The sequence below is a fragment of the Ischnura elegans genome, chromosome 9, assembly GCF_921293095.1.
Source record: "Ischnura elegans chromosome 9, ioIscEleg1.1, whole genome shotgun sequence".
NCBI classification, from domain to species: Eukaryota; Metazoa; Arthropoda; class Insecta; order Odonata; family Coenagrionidae; genus Ischnura; species Ischnura elegans.
Window position 1 is genome coordinate 84,146,547 of NC_060254.1, and position 10,887 is coordinate 84,157,433.

Genomic DNA, 10,887 nt, shown 5'->3' on the forward strand with positions numbered 1-10,887 from the left:
TTAGAAATAAATGGCAGTCAAGTTTTATTTTTTGGGTTTGAGTTTAGCTGAAGTGAAATTTGGTTGGTCGATTTGAAAAACGGTTGCCATAGCTGCTGTCGCTGCTGTGAGAGGTTGTCTACGTTTGTGACGTATTTTAGTCCATTTTAGTCGAAGAGCGTTGATTACACGGTGGATTTCACCTACTTTGGCAGAAAATTACGAGATTTTTTTGTGGGAAATGTCCATCATGTCCTCGGTAAGTTAATAATAGCTCACTTTTGCTTGTTTTCTTTGAGGCATGTAATGCAAGTCCTACTTTGTCTGGTGATTTATAACGGTTGCCTCGAATAATGGCTTTTCATACATTTAATGCATCCAAGGATTTCGATATTTGGGGAAAACTTATTATCCATCTCTTTTTTTCTAGGCGTCGAATGTTGAGAATCTGTCTCCTCAGATTATTCGGAGGATTGCCAAAGAAATGCATGATTTGGCTAATGACCCCCCTGAAGGGATCAAGGTGATTTTCAATGACCAGGATGTTACGGATATACAAGCGTTCATTGAAGGCCCAGGTATGTTTCCTCGAATGGGAATAAATGATTTCGGGTGTTTCTTTTCACGATTTGGCTTTTTGAAGCTCAGTGAAGCATAGATACTTATTTGTATGGCTGCTTTGCTGAATGATTTTCATTGGGGCTCTATCGCTGTTTCCAAAACTTTGTGGTCCTCTTATTATTTTCGAATGTAAGATATTCCTCAGAAAAGTGTTGTATCTGTAGAGTGGTTAATGAGCTAGGTTATATTGGGAAAATTTTGGCAATGAGAAGTACATATCATGAACCCCCTCAAGACTGAAATTTTAACTGATGATGCATGTAATAAACCCTAAAGGAAGGTTCTGTTTGCATAAGGATAATTATTGATGGAAGCCGTCTACAACCGAAATTTCTCTTTACTAGCTGGAACTCCCTACACTGGTGGAGTATTTCGTGTTAAACTGGCTCTTGGGAAAGACTTTCCTACTGCCCCTCCCCGGGCATACTTCCTCACAAGGCTATTCCACCCCAATGTGGCAGCTTCTGGTGAAATATGTGTGGATACACTCAAGAAAGATTGGAAATGCGACTACGGAATTAAGCACATACTTCTTGTAAGTTACCCAAATAATAACTATTTAGACGTATTGGCCTTCTCCTGCCATTTTTATTTTATTTTGCTCTATCCTATATTCGAAATGTTTTTAAAATTTACTTTGTCGTTCAATTCGAATAAAACTAAAGGCTGCTTATCTTTTTATGATAAAGGATGCAATACTTATTTTGGTGATACTTTTTCACATAACAGAAATTTTTTCCTGTAACTATCTCATCTTCATAAGAAGTTATATTGTGATTTTGGATAGTTCTCTCCCTAAAATTCCTATTGCACGCTTATTTTTTTATGATGGTATGTGATCTCTTTTATCATAGCATGTTATTTCTTAGGTGAAATATTTGTGGGAATATGTTTGCATGGCAATGGTATTGACACAACCTTGTTACCGACTAACCACCTACTAAGGGCTAGTTTGTAACTCAAAATTATTGTTAGCATCAGTGTTTTAAGATATTCTTTACAAGGTACATTAGCCCTTATGACCTAATGTGTATGCCGTAAATAGGCCTGAAATCAGTCATATTCTTGCTCTTATCAAGTAATGCAGTTGTCATTTTAGTCTTCCAACACTTTTTAAAACCACCATTTTCACTTTAAGACTTCAGAGTTATATTTCTACTCAGCACACCACTCCATGAGAGGGTCATAGCTGATGTCTCCATCACTAATTTTGTTGATTTTTGGTTGATGGATGAATGTTTCATTTTGAGTTTTCTAGTGTGAATGTCACACAAGATTTCAGGATACACATAGCAAAGACTATTTATCTACCTTCCATTTTCCTAGTTTCCTTCATACTGAACGCTTCAAATGAGGTGCTTGCTCAGTATTCCATGTCAACTTTTTCTCACAATGGTTCAATTAACGTTTTATGAGAATCATAAATGCAGTTAAGTAACAATCGTTCATTCATTGTCAAACCCCTTCAATAACATATTTTTCTAATTTTTTTAATTGCAGTGTTTAATCGTTACTATTCTATGAATTCACTGTTGTCAATTATTTTTTTGTGTTCCTTTGCAGACCATTAAGTGCCTGCTGATTGTGCCCAATCCTGAGTCTGCATTGAATGCGGAAGCTGGAAAGCTTCTTCTTGAGCGGTATGATGATTATGCTCAGCGAGCGAAGATGATGACTGAAATTCACGCCCAGGTATGAATTAGTATTCATGTTCTTATCAGCATTTATCGCAAATTCCCCAGTGTACTAATTTTATTGTTTGACATTTATGTACTTCAAATGATCCACAAATGAATGTGGTATCTTTTCAATGGCTATTGATTTATTTTTAATTAATATAAAGAATGAAAGTCAGTAAAGAAAAAGTAAATATTGCTCATATGCTATCTGGCAGGAAAAAATATGTTGGTAAGTATTTCCACAATGGTCATCTATGCATATGCAGTGAATAAGACAATTTATGATTATCTAGTAATGTTGATAATAATGTAAAATGCAATTAGTTGTGTAGTGTCCATGTCTTAGTTTTAGTAGCTTTTTGAGAATTGTTAAATATTACCCCTGCTAGGGTCTATGTTTTCATTTTAGGAAAAGTTGAATTCCAAAATATGTTGTGCGTGCAATTATGGGTGCTTTCCAATTGCGTGTCTGTGCTGATCTGCTTTAAACTATTTAGCTCAGAGCGTGTTCCAATCGCAGCTGTGACGTCATCTGCGCTAGCAGACAAAACTTGTGATGGCAGGAAAATATATTGAAAATGAATTCCACCATCTCAAAGATAAATATGATGATATGAGAATAATAAACAATAATTTGATTTATATGTCTTAGATAATTTTAATTAACCTCTTAATTTGGGAAATATAATATTTTCTTTGTCAAACATAATGACTGGTATGACATGAACAAAGGACGATAGCAAGAGGAGGCTACTAGATTTTCTCGAGTAATTGTCCTTATAAAAAAAATGGAAAATGTTATAACTGCTGGTACTATTGCGGTATGGGAGAGGTAATTATTAAGTAGCAATAGTTCCATTATTTTCTTTCAATTAATACTTACTAGTGCTTTTACTAAATGCAAAATGAAATAGGCGAACAATTATCATCTTTCTGCATTAATCATGTGGCGAAGGTCAGTTCATAAGCGACAGATACTTAGAACATTCAACTTTTGCCGCCGATTGGTCCACCATTTGTAAACACACCAGTGCAGATGCGTTCAAATCGTCTGTTTCAGTGTGCGCTAATGTGTTTCAATCTGCTATGATGTGAGCTAATGTGTGCAACGTGATTGGAAAGCACCCCATGCTGGATGGTCTTTAGATGACTTTTATAGATATCAATTCCTTGATAGTGCTCGTATTTCTTACATCGCTGTTTGCTTTATCAGGCTGTTAAAATTGCTAAGGGTGGTGCCGAGTCAGCTGAAGGCTGTGTGGACAACTTTGAAGGTGGTCCCATGAAAAAGCATGCTGGCGACAAGAAAGTGGCTGCTGAGAAGAGACGCTTGATGAAGGAGCGAAAGCGGACCCTCAAGAGGCTGTGAGTCAGGCGTGCAAGGAGGCTTGCGATCCACCCGTTAACCTCCCTGCATCTCCCTGTGAGTGACGTGACCTTTAAAAAGGAAAATGCCCTTGGGGATAGGTCATGTTACCGGTGACAGAAGACTGCTTCCTCATTCCTCTTTCTGGAACACCCTTGTGTTGAAGCATCCTCTTCATATGGATTGGTGTGTAGTGAGCCCCTTCTTGGGGGGAGTGTATGAGACTTGAGAGGTTGTGCACTTGGTGGCAAGAAAAGACAAGAGGTTCTTTTATAAATAATATATACCCTGAAAAAACAATTTCTTCTATTTGGTGGTATTTGTGAAGCTATTGTACATGTTTGTTGTCCTAGTTTAGTAACACATTCTCACACTTATTCTCTTTTGTTAAATCTTCTGTTCATATTTCTCTTGATACATCATTATTTATTTTTGACGACTTGGTTTATGTAAATAGCATCTGATTCCATGTGAGATTGAATGATCCTGAGTAAAATTTATTTTGGATTAATTGGAAATTGAGTTCTTCTGAACAGTATTGAGTGTATTGAATAATACCTTCTGATTACATCTCATTCTCATGCAATTCTATATCATGGAAATTGATTTTTTCTCCAGTACTCATCTCTCAACTTAGAATATGGAAACTATTCTTCATCACTCCAGCTAGTCTTTGCATTTTCTGAACTCAATATTGTAATAAAATCTGGTGAACCACCTACTTAGCTGGTAGAAACTTCACTTAACATTTGCTTGTGTTTACATAGAAGTTAGATGTGTGGTGAAAATGTCACTAATTGTGGAATAGATGGTGAGTGAGGTTTTTATTGTAATTTGATAGGTGATTTTTCAGTGACTGCATAAAAACCATTTTTCGACTTCGAACATTGTTCAAGTACCGAGCTGAATATGTATTCGAGCCGTATCACTTCTTTACAATGTTGGATGGGGTTGAGTATTGCATTTTTATGCATTTGTTTTTATTGCATCATCCTTCTTCTGGTACATACCTTTTGACTGTCTTAAGTGGGATTGAAATGGAGCTGAATAATAAATTTTTTAATTAATAAATATCTTATATTTTATTCTGAAGCATATACAAAGAGTGAAACCGGTTTACCAAACTCAGAAGGGTCAGGTGAAACAGCCACATCAGTGGCTTAGTGCTAACAACACGTATCTCAAAAATAGTAACTTTTCAGGAGAGCAAAAAACAATATTTTTTACTTGTACATACACTGAAATCAAAAAGCAAAGTTCATAAAATGGAAAAAGAAGCTTTCATATGCAAACAAAGAGTAGCTTTTTGCTTGCATTTTATTTTTTAATGTTATTACACTTTGTTTAAGATAGCTGTCTCAAACCTGCCAAATTCGAGATATGTGTTGCTAGAACTTACCCATCGATATGGGGTTATTGTTCAACAGGGGTGGAAGTGGATGAGATGGCTATTTTTTTGCAGGATTAATTTACTTGACCAAACGGTAATAAAATGAAATATTCCATTGACATCCTGTGAAAGTAATGACATTGGCCAATCACCAGCTGAATTAAGACGTTGATAAAATATGGGCATTTTTCAATAATGTATGCTAATTCTTAACTAATTAAAATACGTGTAATTTTTTATCCATTGAAATTCACAAATTGAAAGCACCAGATGAAGAATGAGAGAAGTTTCATTTCTTGATTTGGTTCTCAAGCAGGGTCATTCAACTTGAAAATATTTTTTCAGCTGAACATTAACATTTACAATGAATACAATAATCACAAGTGAAAGGGGAATAATTAATATTTACAAATTGCCCCATAAAATAATTTGCAATGGAAATACCACTCTGTTCTTAAGAATATAAATAAGCTTTTGCAGGATAGAACTACCAATTTGACCACCAACTTCCTTTACTATTCATTGTACCCTAAAACTTCATGGATCGGTGATAACTCCAGGGTTCCCACTCTGATTACTTTATAAAATTCACGGTTTTTTCCAGGTTTTCACGGTCTAAATGTCATAAAATTCATGGTTTGTAGATAAGGCATTTTAGGCTGAAATATTGATCACGCAACAATCATCGGCCACACATCAACTAAAAATGTAACAAACGCAACAGATGCCTTGAATGCAAACGCAGCAATGACAGTGCTATCTCTCATGACGTCACCTATCGTTAGCAAAATTCATGTCCGGCTAAAAGGGTGTGAGTGGGAAAATGGAGAGAGCAGGGTGGCAGGGAAGTGAAGAAGTGCCTGATTTTTTGCCAGGGTTAATGTCTTCCAATTGCAGGCTTAAGGTCAATGTGCTGTCGTGGCACACACGGACCAATTAATAGTTGCGCTTTCGAATAAACGTGTGCAGGTTTATGCATGGACAGTATCTGCACGTGACTCGGCCTTGAAACATGATCGAAATATCGATTTTTCTTTAATTCCGCCTATCGTACTTCTACTATCAAATTTGAGAGATTTTTAAGGTTTTATGACAAAATTCACTGCTATTTCCAGGTTTTTTCACGGTACACGAAATTCACGGTTTTCACGGTTGAGTGGGAACCCCGAATTCATTTTCCCATTTTTGAAGAAAATCTGCAAGTGGCTGCAGGACTCCCTCTATCTCCCTCCCTTAGTATCTTCCTATTTGTATTCATATACATATTCCTCTCAAAAATGTTATGGCTGGGCACAATTTGATATCTTCTTTTTACAACAGATATTTTTAGAATTCCATAATGTAAGTGAAAATAATAGTCCAAAAAGTTAATTTAGGAATGAAATTACCACTAGCTTGTATTCTAGCTTGTTGATAGTCACTTGAATTTCCCTGCACGCCACCGCCTTACGGTCACTCACGATTACGATTCCGCAATCACACAAGGCTGTAGAGTATACTTATTTTTTGTCATTCATTAGAAAATTCCTTGATGAACCCACTTGCCAGACAATAGCTCTCTTGTTGCTGCAATCATTATCTTAATATTTCATACTATGTAGTACACACTAAAGGATGTCGCTCGTCAGAGAAAATTTTGCATTTAGTTTTCTCGGATGGTTCTCTATTCATTAACAGTCCTTTTGTGACATTTAAGGTAATGATTAATTAACTTAAATTATTTCTCATCTAAATTATAAGGCTTTAAATCCTCATTGCCAATTTATCCAGTTAATGACTGACACCTAGGATTAGCTTTTATCTTAACAGTTCTTTTGCTACAATTCACTAAATAGCACACATAATCCATTCCCCTTTTCAATTTATAGGCATCTCGTAGGAAAAATCATTGGTAATCAGAGAGAACCCGAAAGTCAAGGAATTTCATAATAACTAACATTAATACATAAAATTCTTGGCTGTTGCCATCAATAATATGTTTAGTAGAGTACAACATAATTTTCTCTGGCTGATACTGTTTAACTAAAAAAAATTTCAATTGGAATCACCACAAAATTATTTTATCCTTCATGACATTCAAACCCATGAATCGATAAAAAGACTATTGACTACCCTCTATTAATGAAACAACTTGGATTAGAATGAACTTCTCTAATATGTTCAATGAAAAATATAAATGGCCGCTCAGTCTTCAGTGGTGCATAAAGGTATATTATATGATTTCTTTTCAGGCCATCTCAGAGTTCTTTGTGGGAAAGAAAAACATTAGTTCCACCCCAAATTCAGTTATCTGCCATATTAACTCTTGTTTATAGTGTTGTGGTATTCTTTCTTCTTGTATTCAGCATGTTTCTTTTTTTTATGGATACAAGAAAAATGAGTAGTGTTTCCAATTATTGGTGGGGCATAAATAAAAAAATCAGGGTAAGAAAAGCTTTGAAGAAAATGAAAAATGTATGTTTCAATAGAGTTTTTACGTGCACAAGGTATTTCCATAAAATTTATTGTAGTGTTCGATATGTATATGGTTTCAAAAAGTCCCCAAGGAAATATCCAGGTATTTTTTTGCCCATTTAATTCCTATTTTAATTTGCATTGTTAATATGGATGTCTAACAGCTCAGCCATTGATTCTAGAGTTCAGATCAAGCTGATATCACATGCTGATAAACATGAAGGTCGTGATTTACAGTGCACATGCAATTTTGTAGATTTTTAATAGTTAATAATAAGTTAACGATAGGTATCTCCCATGGAATTAAGGTTTAAAATTTAGCATTTTTGGCTGAACATTTATGTTTCCCATTACAGAGCAAATATGCACTCTATTTAGCAAATAGTCATTGTTAGATTGTAGTTTTTTCATATCATATCCTCCACAAGTTTGACTTAAAGGCCATTTTAAAGCCACATACCCATGTATGACATCTCCTGAAAAATACCAAGGATAGGACGCCACTTCAAACTGAAGGAGTGTACGAAATCCCCTGCGGAACTTGCGATAAGAAATACATCGAGGAAACAGGACGAACGTTCAAAACTTGACTAGAAGAGCGTATGCGGGCCATTCAACTGGGTTACCCTTCAAAGTCAGCCGTAGCAGAGCACAAAGCCATCGGACACACGATCGATTTAGAAAAATCAAGAGTCATTGCGAGGGTAAAACATATCAAAGCCTGACTCATCCGCAAAGCCATAGAAATAAAGAAGAACAAGAATAATTTTAACAGAGATACCGGATTGAGAATCAGCAGTACATGGAACCCAGTCATCCACAATATTTCGTCATCTTCCCCCTCCAGTCCTCACACCCTTCGCCCACCCCTCCCACCTGGCTAATTTTTACCGAACTAGTTTTTCTGCAAACTTCTTCATTATCAAGCCATTAGCATTTGAAATTAAATTTATAAACTATTAGGACCAACAGAAGCCAAAATCATGTCAAAGTACTGTGACCAACCAAAGCTGCAAAAATGCAACATTATATTCACCAGAGATGCCAACTTACAAAAAATATTGGGGGGGCCCAAACCTGGGATCTTGCCCCGGGAAATTTTATATGTAGTGAGTTTTTAGTATTTTAAGCATTTTATAAGAGTTATATGATCAACGTTAGAACCCTGATAACTCGAATCTCGATATTTGGACACTCCGGGGAAAATCGATAAGCCTGACACATTTTTTCCTCACACCCATTACGAATTTTTGAGGGGGCTCAGGCCCCATGGAGTCGGTGCCACTGATATTCACTATACAGAGCTAACTTTATACTCATTGAATTTTGGGTGTAATATTCATTTAGAGTTAATGCCGATGTCTTGAATAGTAAATAGGTGACAGAACCATATTATACATCAGTGAATGATTCACTTCCTGTAAACGAAGTTGTGTCAACAGCCAAGTAGCTTGATACCTAATTCAGACATTTTTTGAATATTTGTAAAAATTGAATTTATGATGTAAAAAGTAAGATATTCTCTAAATACACCAAAGGATGAAGTTCGCCATGAAAAAATGTTCCTGTAGTGCTTTGAAATTCGTCGTCACAGACCAGCGACAAAGAAAGGGTTTTTCACTCTGACAGTGGCTTAGTAAGTACCAGGGGCGCAGCTAGGAATTAAGGCTGGGGGAGGTTTAGGTGCAACTAATACTGGGGTGTGTGGGTGTATGGACTATCCACCAGGATAAGTGGTAGATGCAAGATAAATAAATTGCGGAATTTTAAGATAAATGGTTCAAAATGGTGAATTTTATGGCTTTCTGAGGGATATTTTATTTATTCTTAAGCTATTCTATTTGTAAAACCAATCCAATTAAGTAAAATGGATTAAAATTAAAAATTTCTCTGAGCTTTGGGGCAAAACCCCCCCTTGCTGAGCCACTGGTAAGCACAACCCTTGCCACATGTGCTGCAGAGTGAACTTGTGACGCCAACATCTTGTTCGGTAAAACCCATCCCGAAGTTTGCTCTGATAAAATGGCTTGGTGGTATACTGGCTAACACACCTGACTGGCAATCGGGAAATCTGGGTTCGAATCTCGGATAAGTCAAATATTTTTTCACGGCGAACTTCATCAGTTGGTGTAGAATCTGAGTTTTTCCCGGCACATGCTCTGCAGGAATATTTCTCGGGTTTCCCACCGGGTGTCGTATCGGGTTGTAGTTCCCAACGTTTCCATGACTAAGTCCTTCATCGTCATCAGGGGTTAATCAGGGATAAATATTCCTTCATCAGTTGGTGTATTTAACTTTGCACCTGTGCGCGTGACAGCATACAAAGTCACTTTTTCTCATAGTTCTTTCAGATATTCTCATTAAATAACCAATATGAATTCATATTGCTTGAAAAAGGTTTGTTTAAAACTAATGTAACTCTTTTATTGGAGTTCAAAATACACTGTATTCAAACTTTGGAGCACTCAAAGGACTATACCCCACCATGCCGGCCTCGGTGGTGGGGGGATAAAGTCCTTGCATGCCAAATTGAAGGTCACTGGTTCGAGTCCTGCCTGGGTAGATTGCCCCTACCCAGGACTTTGTTGTGTGTGATAGCTGTTGTTACACGTTATTCCCTAATGTAAAAGGCCTTAGATGAGCTGATTTCGGGCTGATGAAGATAAATAAATTCAACCCCTTCCAGTTTGGGTTTTGCCCTCAGAAATCCACAGAATCTACATAACTTAATAGCCATTTAAACCTTCAACTAAAATTTAAGCATTGTGGCTTCCAAGGCTGTGAACTAAAATTCAAGAGTTCATTCCTAACTTACAGTTAGCAGACTGTATAAATAAATGGTAAACAATCTAATTTTCTACCAATGAAACATTGTGTGCAATAGGGTTCTGTGCTTAGTCGTCTTCTGTTTCTTATCTTAACTCTTAACCTACCAATCAACCTTTCCGTAAATAGTATAATTTATGAACAGTGCACAAATTGTGGAACAGGCAAGTACAGAGGTACAACTCTTAATTGAAGCCAACCTAACCAACCTTCCTAAATGATGCCAAACCACAACATCTTATGTGTGGTCTAAAAATGATGGTGAACGATTGACCTTGTTAAACTATTGAGTTTTAAAATTTATGCAAAATAAATTTGGATTTCACAGGTATTTAAAGTTAGCAAAAACTTTCCAAGACTTTGTTCTTATACAGGAAATTTAAAACCTGTCTAAGCCATGAATTCTTTAGATATGCCTATTCTGCTTTCTTTCTGAGTGCACTCACTTATGATCTTCAACTCAGGTGGCATGCACATGAAACAGCATAAATACTGAAACTCCAGAATATGGCAAAGGGAATTCTGAGTGGCTCTGGATCCAATGACCACTGTAGGCCCATATTTGAAAATCT

General features: G+C 36.4%; 1 protein-coding gene across 1 annotated transcript; it reads left to right on the plus strand.

The window, feature by feature from the left end:
* Window positions 1-65: 65 nt before the first annotated feature.
* LOC124165091 (ubiquitin-conjugating enzyme E2 S) lies at window positions 66-4,716 on the plus strand. The gene is made up of 5 exons (XM_046542369.1): window positions 66-238; window positions 410-557; window positions 945-1,135; window positions 2,164-2,292; window positions 3,493-4,716. Exons 1-5 carry the CDS (start codon window positions 221-223, stop codon window positions 3,646-3,648), a joined length of 642 nt encoding a protein of 213 aa, XP_046398325.1. The 5' UTR covers window positions 66-220; the 3' UTR covers window positions 3,649-4,716.
* The last annotated feature ends 6,171 nt before the right edge of the window (window positions 4,717-10,887 follow it).

Bases quoted from the DNA above. Each gene is read 5' to 3' on its own strand.
- LOC124165091 (XM_046542369.1), top strand. The intron at 1,136-2,163 runs GTAAGTTACCCA...GTTCCTTTGCAG, and splicing joins GAATTAAGCACATACTTCTT to ACCATTAAGTGCCTGCTGAT. The intron at 2,293-3,492 runs GTATGAATTAGT...TTGCTTTATCAG, and splicing joins TGACTGAAATTCACGCCCAG to GCTGTTAAAATTGCTAAGGG.